At 35.0% G+C, this 19,147-nt stretch overlaps 1 protein-coding gene across 3 annotated transcripts in view; it reads right to left on the bottom strand.

Moving 5' to 3' along the window:
* The window catches only part of clip2 (CAP-GLY domain containing linker protein 2), a 50,904-nt gene that overhangs the window by 18,002 nt on the left and 13,755 nt on the right, over positions 1–19,147 (bottom strand). For all 3 annotated transcript variants that reach the window (XM_067406278.1, XM_067406276.1, XM_067406277.1), the window contains exons 3-7: positions 17,063–17,580; positions 4,357–4,481; positions 1,361–1,574; positions 985–1,182; positions 734–837 (exon numbers count right to left, since the gene is read on the bottom strand). In XM_067406278.1, the coding sequence (XP_067262379.1) occupies positions 734–837; positions 985–1,182; positions 1,361–1,574; positions 4,357–4,481; positions 17,063–17,580 (1,159 nt within the window). The remainder of the gene's footprint in view (positions 1–733; positions 838–984; positions 1,183–1,360; positions 1,575–4,356; positions 4,482–17,062; positions 17,581–19,147) is intronic.

Raw genomic sequence — 19,147 nt, 5'->3', positions numbered from 1 at the left:
AGATGAAGAATTTTTCCCAAAAGTTGTGGGGTGAGGACAGGAAATACTCAATCACTCTGAATAATTGCACCTTTTCCTAGCTGTTTATATTCAGAGTGATAGATTTTTTTTTTTGGGACTTTTCCTTTTGCTGTATCAAATAGTGCCAATATTTATGCTACAATTATGACAAAGCTGCTTGTTTTAATCTTTTTTTTATATATATATATATATATATATATATATATATATATATATATATATATATATATATATATATATATAAAGAAACGGATGCAATGAGAAACAACAGTTATTTAGGGGGGGGGGAGAGAGAGAAATATGATTTCTTCATGTTCTATATATTTTTTTTAACATTTTAAAGTTGAATTAAGACCATTTCATTTTAAGATTAATATTATTAATATTAATTGTATAAATAATAATATATTTCCCCTTAGAAGTTTGCTGAGGCCCCTGGTCAAGAACCATTGATACAGATGCTTTCTTAAAATTTCAGAGGGTGGCATCCTGAAACGACTTATTTCTCTTTGTCTAGAGGAAATCTTAAGTAAGAAGAGTCCCAGCTTACTCCACCCTCATCTGCTTTTCAGCACCTTTTTATGTGTTTTTATTAAAAAACTAATTCTTAGTGGACCAAATGACAAAATAACACTAGGTTGATAACGACAGGAAATGTCAGGATACAACAATACAATGTATGTGAGGATACAATGTTCAAAAAACCCTCTACCTTCTCTCTTCTTCAAGCTGATTGGCCAGCTCCATTTTGTCTTTCTGGGTGCTTGCCAGCAGGGCTCGGACTTGCTGTAGGTTGCTCTCGGTCTCTGTTGCATACTGAATGAGATAAGAAAAAAAGGTCATTTGTTCTTCAGAAATTCATTTGAATATGGTGTTAAATGGAGTGGATAAGTTTGTATTTGTGAGTAAATGTAGTAAATTAAACGCTCATATAAGTGTTGTGTTTATATGTGCGAGTCACACCTGCAGATGTCGGGCCTTCAGCGCCGCCAGCTCTTTTTCCACCTCGCAGATATGGCTGGTTGCCTTGGCGACCTCGGCCCGCTCTAGGTCTCTCTCAGCCAAGAGCTGCTCTATGTGCTGCTGTTTCTCCTTCAGGGCCTCCTGCAGAGCCGTGGTCCCAGAAATCTTCCGGGCGTACCTTGATGACGTCTCTGTCAACTGCAAGGATTTCATATTAAATAGTTAAATGGTTCTTATCAAGAAATAAAAATGCATTATATTACCCCAGGATAAAAATAAAGTGATAAAACACATTATGACAGTGGCATCAGGAGGCAATGCTGCAAAATGTCAACATTAGACATGTGATTTGCACTGGCATTTTAAAGTGTCTTACCAGTCCAGTGCGGCTGGGTCGGCCCCCCACGCTGGAGGCCACAGAGCTGACAGAGCTGATGGAGGAGCTGGAGGGGCTGTGAGCCAGAGACGACACACCCATTGCCATACGCTTGCTCTTCTTAGCTTTAGCTGGACTGGTGGATGGGAAGCCGATCCGAATCACCTTGTGGATCGGAGCAAAGAGGCCAAACTTGGGTGGGCACTGAAAATATCTAAGGAGAGACAGAGAGAATAAGCACATGATGCAGTATATTCAAGTGTAGCATATAGAACATTAAAAAAACACTCTGAGCAGATGGTTATCTGTATGATTTTCCCCTACCGAAACCATAGAATTTCAACATATACACAAGGGGTATTATTAGGGATGCACCAAAATTTTGGCCGGAGAAAATTATTTTCAGGATTTTGTCCGAAAGAGAAAAACGGAAAAAAATATGAGCCAAATATATGAGCCAAAAATATATGCCGCCCTGCCTCTCAGTGTTCAATGCTCATGTTTCCGCTCCCCGCTACGCTCTGCTCACATGCTCGGATAATAATAGGATAATTATTTGGATAATTGGTCAAAAAATAAATCTGTTAAATCTGATTCTGTTGCATAGAACTGAATAAAGAATAATATATTAATTATCTTAATATTAATATATTTTCTGTCCAATTTTAGTGTTACTTTCAATAAAAGTGTGGTTATTTTATTTTACTGCCTTTTTTAAATTCAATATCATTAAAATTATTACATTTCTAAAAAAAAAAAAAAAAAATTAAAATTAACTAATTAAAGTCTAATAGTAATACAATTACACACACACAAAAAAAAGCTAATTTAATTGCATCCAGAATTTTCGGTTTCAGCCCAGAATTTTATAATAGTGCATCCCTATTACAGTTAAAACATAAATTATATAATTATATAAAAACATTTTTGTTACTTGGAATAACGTTAACTGGAATAAAATGTAAAAATATATTATTTTTACATTTTATTTTAGCTAGTTGCAACATTTCTCATTTTCACTTAGTTTAACTTGATATACTAAAATAACTCAAAAGGAAATAAAATTGATTAAAATATATATACATTATAAAAAATTATATAAATACATTATATACATTTATAAAAAAATAAATAAACTTATAAAAAGAATAAAAAACACTCAACTAAATTTCTAAAACTTTAAAATTAAAACAAAAATACAAAAATAAAAACTAATTCAAACTATTAAAAATAAAACTATAATAGTATCTAAATTATACTGAGATTTTTTAAAGAAATTAATACTTTTATGCTGCAAGGACAATACATTAATCAAAATACATTTAATGTTACAAAAGATTCATATTTCAAATAAAAAGCTGTTTTTTGTTTTTGTTTTGTTTTTTTACTTTCAATTCATTAAAGAATTCTGAAAAAGAAAAATGTATCAGGGGTTTCCACAAAAAATATTAAGCAGTACAATTTTCAAAGGTGATAATAATAAGAAATGTTTCTTGAGCACCAAATCAGCATATGAGAATGATTTCTGAAGGATCACGTGACACTGAAGACTGGCGTAATGATGCTGAAAATCAGCTTTGTCATCATGGGAATAAAATACATTTTAAAAAGTTCTTCTAAATTGTAATATTTCACAATATTACTGATTTTACTGTATTTTGATCAAATAAATGCAGGCTTGGTGAGCATAAGAGACTTATTTCAAAGTATAAAAAAAATGTATGAACCCCAAATGTTTAAATGGTAAAGGTCTATTATAAATTACTGTTGTCTCTTAGAAAATGTTTCTTATCATCTAAACTGAACACAGGCAGATCTTCAGCCTCTGTCAAGCCATCATTTATAAAAACAAACTACATAATCTACCAAATCCAGCCTTGGGCCAAATGTCAACAATTAATGAGTATCCATGAAGCTGTTTATTCCTGTTTGGCACTGAACCATCGCCGTTCTTCAGTGAAAAGACAGCAGAGGTTTAACCTTGGCTCACCATGTGAATCATTACATGTGCAGATTACCTGGTCTGTATTTTAATACTAAAAGTCAACATGAAACTGCATTCACAACCCATTTTACTTCAGTAATCTGACAATATTTCCCTAAAAAAAAAAAACTTTGTAGGGTGGGAGTTTGTCTATTAGGAATTGTTTGGATGGTGAACACTGGCAGTTAAATATCAGATTGCAGAAAAAGTTATTAGATATCGATGAAAGATTATGAAGACAAACATTTTTTTGCTTTAGGAAATGCCTGGGATGAATTAAAGGGATAGTTCACCCAAAAATGAAAATTCTCTCATTAATTAATTACATTAATTACAGCCTACACATCTACCACTTTCAAGGCCAAGAGAAGTAGTAAAGACATCATTAAAAGTGATCCATGTGACTCCAGTGGTGTAACCTCAGTTTTATGAAGTGACGCGAGTGCTTTGTTTGCACAAATTTTTTTACTACTTTACCACAAGAGCACCACGACATATGCGTGTTGTGTTGACGTGAAAGCAGACATTGGAGAATAACGTTTTGTAAATAAAGTGGTAAATTATGTTTGTTTTTGCACTCACATCGCTTCATAAAACTGAGGTTACACCACTGGAATCACATGGATTAATTTAATGATGTCTTTACTACCTTTCTGGGGCTTGAAAGTGGTAGTTGCATAGGCCATCAATGGAGGGACAGAAAGTTCTCAGAATTCATCAAAAAAATCTTCGTGTTCTGAAGATGAAGGAAAGTTTTATGGAATGTTTTGGAACGACATGAGGGTGAGTAATTAATGACAAAATTTTTGGGTGAACTAACCCTTTAAGAAAATAAGTAAGATCTATTTTTATTTCGTGTTGTAGGCCGCGCTACAACTGAGATATATTAACATACTAAATAGTCTTGAAAACCTCTTTTAAAAAGGCATGAAACATTGAGACCTATTAGTGTTAAAGGCTATTGAGGGTGCTGCTAAAGACAGGACATGTTAGTGGAAGACAAATGATGTACCTGGTTCCAGCTACAGCTCCATCGTTTTTCCCTAACGGCTCGTCCAGCTCCACTCCACACCACTCGCCCTTGGCAAAGTCAGTCTCCCCCACATAACGCACAACTCCTGTTTTAGTGCCGCCAACCTGAGGAGAGAGCAGAGGAGATGTGTTACATACTGGCAACATGGACACATGGTTTAATGTGATTACAGTTATTTAATAGAACAAAACAGGTATGGAGATCTGGTCTCTTGAAATGCTCAACAGAAAAAAAATAAATAAATAAAAATACTGAAAACTGATCAGTCAAATGTATTCTAAAAGATTATATATAACTACACATATACACACATATATACATATACATACTCACACACACAAATACACACATACAGAGAATCATATAATGTGAAGTTTGAAAATAGAAAAGTTTTGGAACCTTCAGGAGGTCAGTAATATATGGAAGCTTGTTTCCGCCATGAAATAAAAAATAAAGGTAACTGCAACTCTGTATCTCACAATTCTGACCTTTTTCCCAGAATTGCAAGATATAAAGTCAGAATTGCGAGATATAAAGTCAGAATTGCAAGTTATGAAGTCAGAATTGCGTAATATAAAGTCAGAATTGCATGACAAAGTCAGAATTACGAGGTATTCAGAATTTCGTGATATAAAGTCCAATTGTGAGGGAAAAAAGACTGACATTTTTTTCTTTATAAGATTAAATTGCGAGTTTATATAACGCAATTCTGACTTTATAACTCGTAATTGTGAGTTTAAATCATGCAGTTGTGAGAAGAAAAGTCAGAGTTGTGTGATTAAAAAGTCACAATTACCTTTTTTTGTGGCAGAAACAAGCTTCCATAGTAATATGAGTTGGCATATTACGCTTAAAATGTCCAAATATTTGTCTATCACAATTGAATGTCTGTCTACACAATTTTACATCTAGGAAAGTAGATAGAAGTAGTCTCACTGCATGTCAGCAGTGTAGAGTAGTAAACTCTGCCAGCTGGTGCTGAGATGTAACTGGGAATGACTGTTGTGCTGGTTGAACTGGCCTACATTCATCAACCCAGCACTAGGGGAAAAAGGAGGTCACAGGCTATTCATTAGTATTGGCACAACTACACATAAGAAAGCATATTGTATGCTTGAGTAACAAGGAAGTGTATATCACACATTTTGTGTGCTTCAGAAGCATTCACTCATATTACTGTAAAAATAATCTATCTGTCTTGCCGTACACACGCAATCACAGCAAACACAATGAAAGAGATGAGACCTGCTGTAAGAAAAGGCTCAGGTTCCAAGCAGGTCACATTCATAGCTTTACTGCTAAATTATGCATAACATGACATATAGCAACATAAACAGAATTAGAGTCTCAAAGTCTCATTGTTTCATAGTCACAACCTCTCCATAAAATCATCCCAAAAACAAACAAACTAAAAACACGTACATTGTTTCTCTGAAATTACTTCACTAATTTTGGTCATTATTACATGACTGGGATATTTCCTAAGGGTTTATGTGAGATGAACTTGTTTCACCCAAGTAATAGATCCAGTTAAATTTAGATTGGCAGCAGAAATACTAAAAACCATTGATTATTATTGCAGTATTTGTAATCCATTCTGGCCAAATACACTAAAAAGTTTACACTAAAATCTAGAAATCTGACCAAAAACTGACCCAAAAAAACAACAACAACAATTTATACTGGCTTTAATCACTTTAATATTGTTAACTAAAATAAGATCTGATTTTCCATTTTAAAGAAAGACCAATATGTTGTATTTTAACCATCAAATAAACCCTCCCCAAAACAATGTTTTGAATGCATCAAAAATGCATTTGCATTGTGCAGCTGTTCTGTATTTTTGTCAATCATTCATTATAGGTAAATTTAACATTTTAGTAACATGTAAATTACTTCTTGACCTAAAATTATCATGACAAAGAAGAATTCAAATGGGCCTAGTACAGAACCTTGAGGCACTTTTCTTCAAAGGGTTCCATTTTACTGGTCCTTATCAACCAGTGTCATACCAAAAGGTTTTCTAGCAATGCTTAGTCATGACACAGCAAAACAGAACATGAGAAAGCAGCAAACCATCCATCCATCCATCCCAAGTCAAAATCCTAGAGCCATTACATAATGACTGCAATAACTAAAGGAATAGCAACAGATAAAACAAATAATTAATATAAGTCATGCTTGCTTAGGGATCAAAAACATGAATTGTTTTGGAACAAAACTAAACACATCTACAACTCCTCTCAGACAAAGATATACACAGCTTTTCATGAGGGTCTGAAGTTTAGCCATTCCCAGAGAGTGTGATGGAAGAGATATGCAAACAGTGGACCATAAATGCATAAACACATGCTTACATGTGTGCCCTACAGTTGTTTCTACTTTTATGTTTTAATCTGTCTCTACTTAAATGGAATGAAAAGCCAAAGCCGTCAGTTTGCAGAAACCCTAGTCTCAGCTCAGACAGAATGGCCCACGCTCCACCCACAGTCTGTTCAAATGACTGTCTGATGCATATTGCAGACTAGAAATGTTGAACGAAGAAGTTCCAATATGATTGGCTGGCCTCTGCACACCACAGGAAGTCAGTTTGTATCATTTCACCTGGAAACAAAAGTTCTATATTAATTTTCAGCCATTTTCTTAGGTGTTGTTTGTACAAATGTTTCGAGAGACCATACCATTAAGCGTTTCCCTCCCACACTTCATTTTTTATTACTGTATTTCAAATTAATCCACCTTAAATGGCACATAAAAACAAAATGAACTGTGGTTGGTTGCTTTATATTTTGGTCATACAGTCTCATCTTGTCTAAGTGGGCGGTTCTTGGCCATAACAAGCTGCATGTGGATCAGTTTGACCACATTGTGGGCATAGCTCTGAGCATAGCTCTGTAAAATTGTACTGAATGTACACTTGTAGTGTACTTCAAATCTTAAAAGTATATTTTATTTAAAAAAAACTGTACTTGCAGATAATATAATACTGATGAAATAAAAAGACCACTTTAAAAAAACATTTTTAAAAAGTGCAATCTGTAATAATTTCAAATTAAACATTTTACTTTTAAATTGCTGTAATAATCTTTAGTTGTGCTTTAAAGTACACTTCTAACATACTAAAACACAAAGTCCTCTTTTCCGTAAAAAAGTACTCTTGTTAAAAGTATGCTAAAGTGTACTTCTTTTTCACAAGGGAAGCTAGCAGAATGCTATATTTCTAAAATATGAAACAAGTGACAAATACACTAATTTTAATCATTTGGTTTTTGTGACCATGCAAATTATTCTCTGAAAAGTACTTAAAGAATAATATAATTGGACATTAATAATTTAATTGTAATCAGAACAATACAATTTCTTACAATTCCAATCCCTACCTACACGAGAGCCCAACTAATGTGTCCACATCTGCATTTATTCATGTGAAAAGCAAAATTCCTTTTTTCCTGCTGTCAGTTTGTGGGACTTCATTATTCTTCTAAAATACGCAGATCATATGGCATCAACAAAAGCTTAGAAATTAAGTAGAGCGTTTATGTTTTCACAGGTTCATCAAGTGGTGTTTTGAGCACTGCGAGACATTCTGCTCCTGTGACATCTGCGGTTTGGCATTAGAAAGGAGAGCGTCCGGAAGAGAATATATTCAGACAGACACATCACATTCTCCCGCCAGTGAGCGAGTCTGTGTTTGTGCAACTGACGTGGCAGATGAGCCACAGTACGCTCAAGTGTGGATAGGGTGATAACACAAACATTCCTGAGGGAACGTTCCAGATGTGCAATATTTACTTTACCATGTCGTCTCACTGCTGCTTGTCATATAGGAACAGTTGACGTCTCAAACCAAAACAGCAGCAATTTATGAGGGTGAAAACATATGTCAGATACACGTTTGGCAAAAGCTTCTAAGTCACTTAAAAACAATATGGCTTTGAGCAGCTATTCTCCAATAGACCTTCTGGATGTCAGAAGAACTATAAATTCAGCAGAATACACGAGCACAGCACAGAGATGAGCAGTGAGGAGTGGAGAAAGCTGACTCAGATTGTCTCCTCTCTCAATATGTCTCGCTCTCACTCGCAACACTGCAGATCCACGATCAGTCAGCATAAGCTTCAACTTGGCAGTGGCTTGATCCACCTTACAGTTCCTTTGACGGACTGTCTGAACTGACTAAGACAATTCAGAAGTCTGCTCAATAACGCCAGTGTGAAGAACTTCTCTAAATCAGGCTACAAATATAATGCTTTATGACTGTCCAATATACTACTGAAAAAAATAATAATAATAAAAAATTTTAAATAAATAAATAAATAAATAAATAAATAAATAAATAAATAAATAAATAAATAAATAAATAAATAAATAAATAAATAAATAAATAAATAAATAAATAAATAAATAAATAAATATTTATTTATTTATTTATTTATTTTTATATATATATATATATATATATATATATATATATATATATATATATATATATATATATATATATATATATATATATATATCCAAAAAGGACATCTTACAGGTCTTTATAAGAGGTTCAAAAGCTGACTAACTTTAGAATAGATGTAGGAGAGATAGCAACTTCATGACAAATGTGTTGATGTGAGTTTGAATTTTTAACTCTTCCCCTGCCAGCCTTTTATTTTTATGTTGCAAGCCAATGCCAGCATTTTTGATCATATTCACAAAACTTTCATGGCCCCCAAAATATATAAATATAAATATTTGTTGTATAAATATGTGAACATAAATTATGTCGTCAAAAGAAAGAACAGAGCCCCTGCTTTCAAATATGATGTAGCTTCATTCACTCTCTTTTTTTTATCAACATCTGAATGAAAAAGAGCAAAAAGCTGAAAAAATACTGTTTTTTACTTTTTGTGTACTGTATTTTTGCACACTACATAGGAGGGAAGTAGGCATATTTGAGTAAAGAAAAGACGGCAGATGTGCTAATTCATGCTAGCAATGTGCTAATTCATGCTAGCAATGTGCTAAAACATGCTAGCAACATAATTCATGTTAGCAATGAGCTAAAACCTGTTAATTCATGCTAACAACATGCTAATTCAAGCTAACAAAGTGTTAAATAATGCTAGCAATGTGATAAAACATGCTAGCAACATGCTGATTCATGCTAGCAATGTGGAAAAACATGCTAGCAACACAATGGCTGTTTCTCAATTCCAATGACGCAGAGAACGGACTTGCATTCTCGTGGAGTCTGGTCTTGCCAGGCGAACTCGGAAGGGCGTGAGGACACATCATTTGAGAATTGAGATGTGCTGCGATATTGTTGTTCAACTGACCATCCCAGCATATTATAAGTGGCTAATGCACGATAAATACGACATATCACAAAAATTGTCATAACCTATTAAAATTTCTTTCAAATTATTATAGACATTATTTTCATATAATTTTATATCTTTTTATTTCACTGCGTGTATTTATGTAAATGAGTAGCCTTTGTGTTACATGCTTTGTCAATGTTAAGATAATTTTTTTATATTCTAATAAAAATACTACAGGCTTTCTTCAGGTTATCACTTTATTAAAATTAAGCAAAACAATGGGTTTACTTTCACGAGCTGTCACGTATTTGCGAGCTTGTAGCGGCTTCTCATAAGTGAGAACGAGAACTTTAAAGCTTACAGGCTTCCGTATGTCGACCGCCGCAGCGTCTTCTGGGATTTTTAACGGTTCGATTTTCTCAAGTTTGCATTCAATGCATCCCGATGCATCCTCAATATCAAGAAAACATCTGGGTACTTTCATGCGTACTCTGTTCTAGCGTTCTTGAGTATTGGAACTGTACTTCGACGGTTGATGATGACGTAGAGCAAGAACACAAGGACGCAAGATCGCTGAAGAACGCATATTGAGAAACAGCCAATGTGTTAGAACATGTTAGCAATGTGATAAAACATGCTAGCAGCAACATGTTAATTCATGTGTTTTTTGTTAATTCATGTTAGCAATGTCCCTCAGCCGTTTTTGTAATTTAATGACAAGGTAATATTACACAAAATAAAGCATTATGAATGCATATATAAAAAAAAGTTCAAATTTAAAGGGCATATTGCAGGTTAGAGCTTCAGTGATTCAATGTAAAGAAAAATAATGTATGAAATCAATTTTCGTGAAAAAACATGTATAAATATGCTACATAGGCTTCTGGAGTCGTTTTTTGTGAGAAAATTTTACTTCCGCATCTGAAAAGTGCCAAATCGGAAGTGACGTAACTCAAGGGAGCGCAATAAATATAAACAATAGGAAAACAATGGATCGCAATGACAGTTCGGACGCTGAGGAAATTGTAAATGTTTATTCATACTCGTATAACTAACCACAGCCATACAATTAGCCTGCTATGTGGTCAAGAGAGCAGGGACAGGCCAGGATTAGACAGAATAACGGTCAAAAGAGACAAATTGAGCTGTTGTGTGAGGAGAAGCAGTGGAGAACAGGGCAGTGACCGATGTTAGCTTAGCTAACGATATGTGCTCAGATCACAATATTGTACAGATTATTATCATGAATAAGGCAATAGCAAAGCTGTTGGTCATCTAGGGGTAACGTTATTGATTACTAATAACAGAAACCAATAAACCTTGATCAGGCGTATGTCACACACCTTAATATCCGTCCACACTAAAGTTATGTGATATAGCGGTTTTTCATCACGACTGATTTGGTAGTTAGCAAATGAAATAATTCAAAAAATAATAATAAAAAAAGACTTGGCCTACGGTGCACAATTCACGCGTTCATTGAGCTGCATCTCTGACGGATCCGTGATCATGTCTCTCGCCGCCGGCCGAATGTAGTAGTGTTACTGTATGTTTCATGTAATGTTATCCTTTATTCATTAATTCTGTGTTATGAGTTTATTCCGTGCCCATTCACTGATAGTGTGAGGATGTACATGACGCCATGATTATGCAGTTGTGTGAACTTGAATGTATACATTTACGGTATATACATGGCATGAATGAAATTGGAGTATTTACATTACCAGCACATAATTCCAAACTGTTTTGTGTGAGTGTGAGACTGTATGCATGTGTACATAATTTGTATTCATCAGTGTTGAAATTGTTTCAAGTAAAAAACGGTGAAGAAGCATCGCGTGTGTACGTTTATTAATTTAGTATAATCATTTACAGTAGTATTACAATGTTGAACTCCATCATATCGCAAGGATGATAATCCTCCGGTCTACAATGAACGCGTTTATCGAAGCAGATGCAGAAGTGAAGTCCCTTCTCTTCACCTGCTCAAAACACACGGGCACGGAGGAGAGCAGCGTCCTTTTTCTTGTTATTAAACCTCTGGACTTGATGTCCTGACAGGCTGAAGTTTGTGCAGCCTCCACAAACACAATAATTTACCATGATGATGATAAACAGAATACAAAAACTACAGAAAACACACTGATTCGTGACCGCTGTTGCTAAATACCAATATATTCTGCACTGAATCAACACAGAGCTCGGCGATCGACTCCCTTTAGTGACGTAAAATGATGCGACGCTGAAAAAAAAAAAAGCGTTTTTTATAGAGACCGTCACTTTATCTACTAAATTCATGCCCTTATGTCCTGCAAAACATTTTTAAACCCTGCAGTACCTTTTTATATGGTATTTTTGTACAAGGTTATATATTCATCTCGAAAAAAATGTTTAACCTGCAATATGCACTTTAATATATTTTTTAAAAATCACTAGATCTGTGATGTTGATAACTGTGGAAACATGTCATCACAGTCTGTAAAAAGGGTCCATTAGAGAAGTCCGGCATACACTGAGCACAAGTTGCAACAAATCTTTTCTTTCATATTGTGACATTTACATGCAAGTAAAAGGGTTTTCGAAGAGAAAATTGTACTTGGTTCAATTCACTGGTTGTTGATTGATAAATCCGACATACATCACCAGAGAGAAGTCTGTTGTTTCACCAGAAGATTGAGTTTTCGAGAGACATTTTGATTACATTATGAGGTAAAAAAAAAAAAGATTAATTAATCAATGAAACAATACGATCTATAACATGCATTTAAAAAGTAGATAAGGTGAATTTTCATTACGTCGACTTGAAGGTATTTTGCTGAGGATATTATCCAGAGTGACTAAAATAACACATAAGAGATTGCCTGGACAATGTTATCTACCAGGAAAAGTGCTTCCTGTACCAGTAAAAATTAGTTCTCACTAGTAAAACAAAATTATTACAGATACAAAAATCTGTATGAGCGCAAATAAAACGGATAATTTTAGCATTGCTTTTTTATTGCTGAAAATGGTGCATTTTGTGTCAAAAAAATTGGAAGGATTTTAAGGAGGTTGAATGCATTGGTGTGGATTGTTTAGACCTGCTGGATGAGCTACGAGGTGAAAGTGCTACAAGGCAATGTCAAGGTGGTCAGTTGAGTCCTGGTCCTAGGCTCTGGCTCACATATTGCTGATACATGAGCATCGTTTTCACACATGTGCATTTGGAAGTCTTGGGAGAGCAAACAATGGAAAAGCACTGACTTTGAGAGGTCCTTCATGCACTATAGCACAGTCATGGTAATAAGATACCAGTGGTAGGGGGAAACAACAGGGATCTGACATCTTTCTAATGCACTTCATTTATATTGTACACTGGGATACCACTTAACAGATGTGAGTTTGTTGAAATTGTATAAAAAAATAAATAAAAAAAAAATCAATATTTCATACAAAATGCTAAATATTTTTGTACACAATACTACAGGGTTATCCAGCAGGATTTAATGTTTGAGTTCAACACTAATATACTAGATTAAATTCAACCCATGTTCTACCGACAGCATCTGTAGTGGATGTTTGCCACAGTCAATAACTTCGACTTCGCTCAGCTCAACAAAAAAGCAGTTACAGTAAATTAGCCCCAGAGGGACAGTTATAATTTATGTAAAAAAATTAAAAGAGAAATCATTTTCTCACAAAAAACATTGAAATCAAATTTTAAATCTGGTGGTTTTAATAAAAATCAGCCTCTGGGAAATAAAAGTATGCAATTTTTAGAAACTGACGTGTGTCTGTGTGGGGATCCTCCCTGATGTGTTCATCACCGAACAAACCAATCAAGTTTCAGTTGGGATTGAAGCAGGCAAACAAGTAGATAGCTGAGATCAATAGCTGATGGTTTATGGAGCTGTAATCCCATCTGATTAAGAATATTGACTGCCTGAAAGGCTTTAGGAGGACTGCGCTATACTAAATGGAAAGCAATTTGACCCACAGCCAATCAACTGTATACTCAAGCAGACAGCTATTGGGCAGCATCTGTTACCTAACATGAGGATTCTAAGGAAAGCCACACATTAGTCATTCACAGCCAGATCGGAACAATAGTTTGCTTTATACATGACATTTAGGGACAGGCAAATCTAAAATTGATAATACCATACTAAAATGCAGCAGTGAGCAAATAAAAAACTGTAGCTCTGTTTGCAAACAAATATATAAGTAAAGTAAAAATATATAATTATATATATATATAGTTCGCAAGTATATTTTATACACTACCAGTCAAAAGTTTGAAAACATTACCATTTTTAATGTTTTTGAACAAAGTCTCTTATGCTCATTAAGGCTGTTTTTACTTCATAATAAATACAGAAAAAAACAATAATTTTGTGAAATATTATTACAATTTAAAATTATGTTGTTTTTTTTTTTAATATACTTTAAAATATAATTTATTTCTGTGATGCAAAGCTGAATTTTCAGCATCATTACTCCAGTCTTCAGTGTCACAGAGTCATGTTCAAAAACATTAAAAACAGTAATGTTTCCAAACTTTTGACTGGTAGTATGTATATATATATATATAAAAAATACAATTTATAATAAAGTCAATTTAAAGGTGCCGTAGAACGTCTTTTTAAAAGATGTAAAATAAGTCTAAGGTGTCCCCTGAATGTGTCTGTGAAGTTTCAGCTCAAAATACCCCATAGTTTTTTTTTTTTTTTTATTAATTTTTTTAACTTTTGGGGCATCATTAAATATGAGTCGATTTAGGCTGCGGCCCCTTTAAATGCTCACGCTCCCTGCCCATGGAGCTCGCGCTTGCCTTTAACGGCATAAACAAAGTTCATACAGCAAATATAACCCTCAAAATTGTTCTTTACAAAGTATTCATCATGCAGCATGTCTAATTCATGTAAGTATGGTAATTATTTGGATGTTTACATTTGATTCTGAATGAGTTTGATAGTGCTCTGTGGCTAAAGTTAACATTACACACTGTTGGAGAGATTTATAAAGAATGAAGTTGTGTTTATGAATTATATAGACTGCAAGTGTTTAAAAAATGAAAATAACGACAGTCTTGTCTCCGTGAATACAGTAAGAAACAATGGTAACCACATTTAACAGTACATTAGCAACATGCTAACGAAACATTTAGAAAGACAGTTTACAAATATCACTAAAAATATCATGATATCATGGATCATGTAAGTTATTATTGCTCCATCTGCCATTTTTCGCTGTTGTCCTTGCTTGTTTACCTAGTCTGATGATTCAGCTGTGCACATCCAGACGTCCTGCCCTTGTCTAATGCTTGAACATGAGCTGGCATATGCAAATATTGGTGTCATGCATATTAATGATCCTGACTGTTACGTAACAGTTGGTGTTATGTTGAGATTCGCCTGTTCTTCTGAGGTCTTTTAAACAAATGAGATTTACATAAGAAGGAGGAAACAATGGAGTTTGAGACTCACTGTATGTCATGTCCATGTACTGAACTCTTGTTATTTAACTATGCCAAGATTAATTCAATTTTTAATTCTAGGACACCTTTAAAGATTTTTTTTTTTTAAACAGAGGTTTCCCCAACAAGTCATTTACCTGCTTTATCATCCATGTCAGTGTTTTCATGAGGCTGAATCTCACAAAGATTTGCAAGATAGACAACAAAAATGCAATCTACACAGGAAACAAAATTTATCCTATGGCAGTATATTATGCATCAGCACAGAATTCGAACTTTTAATGCATTATATCTCACTGGACGGACTGGAAACAGTCAGTGGGCCAGTGGAAGGCAGGGCACAAACCAGTGTTAATTTTCTTTTTTTTTTTTCCACCAACGTCATTTTTTCACAGACAAAAATTAGACGATAACCAAATAAAAAACTGTTTTGAATGACAAAAACTATGATGAAAATCTATCAACATTTTTGTCAACGAACAAAAACTAGATGAAAATGTTAGGTAGAGATCCAGTCAGAACTGCGGTCCTAGATGCACAAATTTGAATCTAGCTAACGGGATACGAGTTGGCATGCGCTTAATTCATAAAACATTCAAAAATGTAAACGTGTGGGAGAATGAGAAGAGCAGACATATGGATAGATCTGAATAAGCATGGCAACATGAAAGAGAACTCTATCCTGTACGGTTTTCTGCGTGCACACACCTGAAACGCGCAGCCATGCACACAAAAAGCTACCTCTTACAGCACACAAGTACTGAATTAATCTCTCTTTCATGTCTGAATGGACAAATACACACAACATTACATTAAAATGTCCATTTTGGAGAATATTCATGTAAACACAGTCGGTTGTCTTAGAACATAAACAGTTGTGAAAATATCGGATATGCATCAGTGCATTGGATCCGCACATTCGGTCTTAAAGGGGTGGTTGATTATGATTTCACTTTTGTAACTTTAGTTAGTGTGTAATGTTGCTATTTGAGCATAAACAACATCTGCAAAGTTACAATGCAAAGGGAGATATTTTCTTTTAAAGAATTAGCTGTTTAAGGACTACAACAAACAGCTGGTAGGGACTACAACAAGCTTCTTCATTTACATAAACCCTGCCCCCGAAAACACACAACAAAGAGGGCGAGGGCATGTTGGGCTGCTTTAGAGAAGAGGGAGAGTTGTTGTAGTAGAGTGCTGTTACCATGCCGTCATTTTACACCAGACAGCTTCACAAAGGAGGGTCAATTGAATGCTGGATTTGCACAAAAGATTAACATCATGGCACATGCTAGTAGATGAGTTGAATCAACTCCACAGCAACTACATAAATTTTTCCACTAACCATTCAGAATTGTCCAGATGCATTCTAAAAGTTGTAACTTCTTCCTGAGTCTCTCCATCAGTGTCCAACTCCGGTTTGAACAATGTAAGGCTGAACATCATTACTGACATTTGCCATTTTGGCTGCGTGAGATTTTCCAGCTTTGTTGTTGTTGAGAAACCGAAGCACGAGCTGTTAAAGCTCCGCCCTCTTCTGGAAAGCATGCCGGGAGCAGCAGCTCATTTGCATTTAAAGGGACACACAAATTTTTTTTTAACAAGCTATATCTGTGGGGTATTTTGAGCTGAAACTTCACAAAAACATTCTGGGGACACCAGAGACTTATATTACATCTTGTAAAAAGGGAATTATAGGTCCCCTTTAAAGTGACAGCAGCATAATAACCTAATGCCAGAGTGCACGGATTCCTATTGAATTTTTGTCCACGAATTGTCGCCAAGTAATGATAAATGTGGCCACACCTTTATTCCACCATTCTGTGCATTGCACTTTCTCCTATTCACAGAAATTAGTGATATGTCTTAGTTTATATACAGTCTTTGATTATACTCACTGAAAAACTTCAACACTCACCAGCACTCGATCGCCAACCTTAAGGTCCTTCTCTCCCCCTTTCTTCACAGATCCACTATCAGACATGTTGGATCCTGACTCGTTGCCGGTTTTGACGGAGCTGTTGAGCATGCCTTCTCTGAGTGGCATGACTACACGCTGACCAGACGCTCCCGCGCCACCCTGCAGCTGTGTATTCTGCTGCTGCTCGTCACCCCCATCCCCGACGGGCTGCCGCATGAGCTTGGAAGGCCTGGTGAAGATGCCCTGCAAAGGCTGGCACTCGAAGTAACGCACTCCATTGACAGAGCCGTCATTTTTTCCAACCAGGTCATTCAGCACCACTCCAGCCCACTGTCCCGGGGAAAACTGGGTCTCTCCAAGATAGGCGATGACTCCAGGCTTGACTCCATTCACCCAGACACGTTCACCGACCACAAAGTCCCCAGCCACCTCGTCACCAACCTCGGAGGCTTTGGAGCTGGACTTGTCTGAGGCGTTGCTGCTGGGGGTGGGAGCCATCTGCTTGTAGGGGCAACCTATGGATAAACAGCAGGAAAAAAATTCAATAGAAGAAATATTCCAGGTTCAATAAAACAAAGCTTCAATCAACATAATCAGCGTCACAAAAGAAAGTTACCAAAGAACTGCCTCAGAGTTTGTTCATTTTATTTGTTAAACAAATTTGTTTCAATTACAATGGAGGTCTAAGGGGATTCTGTGTTGCTCAGACTTTTTAAAGTATTTCTATTCTTTCTGCCATACAAGGTCTTATTTGAGATGTAAAGCTGTCTAAATCTTCCTTTTAGTGGCTGGACTGTTGGTGTATGATCTTCAAAATATGCGATGCCAAGGTAATTACTGTGGGTGGAGTTGGAGTGCCATATAAACAGTACACTTCTTGTATCCTTGTGTATCATGTTTCTGTATCTCTAGTTTATTTGATATATTACCATAACAGTATATATTTTAATGTTTATTCTTGTGAAATTACTTGCCCCATAGGCTTCCACTGTAAAAGCATTAGGCTAAACATGATTTTTGAAAAAAATTTGAATTTTTAGCATCATTACTCCAATCTTCAGTGTCACATAATCCTTCAGAAATCATTCTAATATGCTGATTTTCTGCTCAAGAAACATTTCTTCATATTCTTCAATGTTGAAAAGTTTTCACAGTTTTACATTCTTTCAAGAGTCTTTTATTTCAAAAGTTCAAAAGAAGAGCATTTATTTTAATACTATTTTTGTAACATTATAAATGTCTTTGTCACTTTTGATTAATGCATCCTTGCTGAATAAAATGATTAATATCTTTTAAAAAGTTGAGTTAAAGGGTTCATCCAAAAATTTAATTTCTGTCATTAAATACTAACCCTCATGTCGTTCCAAACTCGTAAGGCCTTCATTCATTTTCGGAACACAAATTAAGATATTTTGAATAAAATCTGAGAGGTTTTTATATATAGAAAGCAACGAAATTATCACATTCAAGGTCCAGAAAAGTAGTAAAGACATTGTTAAAACAGCCAACGTGACTACTGGTTCAACGTTTCTATGACTATGGTGGATAAAAAACCTCTCGGATTTCATCGAAAAATATCTTATTAATTTGTTTTCCGAAGAACAAAGTTCTTTAAAAGTTGAACTTTTGAACAGTAGTGTATATGAATAACAATTAGTGTCGTGGTACAATAAAAGTAAAATACTGTGGTACAATAAAAGTACCATGCCATATTAACATCTGATGATACCATCACTGTACCAAACCCTGTATTTCAAACCCTGCCATACAATATTCAGAGAAAATCTTAAATTTTAACGTTAAAATGATTCACATTTCGCAACGTATTTACTTCTGTAATGTTGCAAGAAAACAAGGATATTTATTTAAAACAGTGTAAGTTGATGTTATTGACTGGAAACTGGAGATTGAGAAGTCCATGATAAATACATAAAAGTAACATGAGGGATATTGTCCATTTTGAGAATTTACAGTGTTCAGTATTTCACGGCATATGTTGTCAACACTAGTTACGCAGCTTAGCATCAAATAAGTACTTTCATCATTTCACTCATGTCTGGATGTCACTGCAGACTTCATGCA

Source organism: Chanodichthys erythropterus, chromosome 13 (assembly GCF_024489055.1).
Source record: "Chanodichthys erythropterus isolate Z2021 chromosome 13, ASM2448905v1, whole genome shotgun sequence".
Lineage (NCBI taxonomy): Eukaryota > Metazoa > Chordata > Actinopteri > Cypriniformes > Xenocyprididae > Chanodichthys > Chanodichthys erythropterus.
This window is presented reverse-complemented; position numbering and strand designations above follow the sequence as displayed.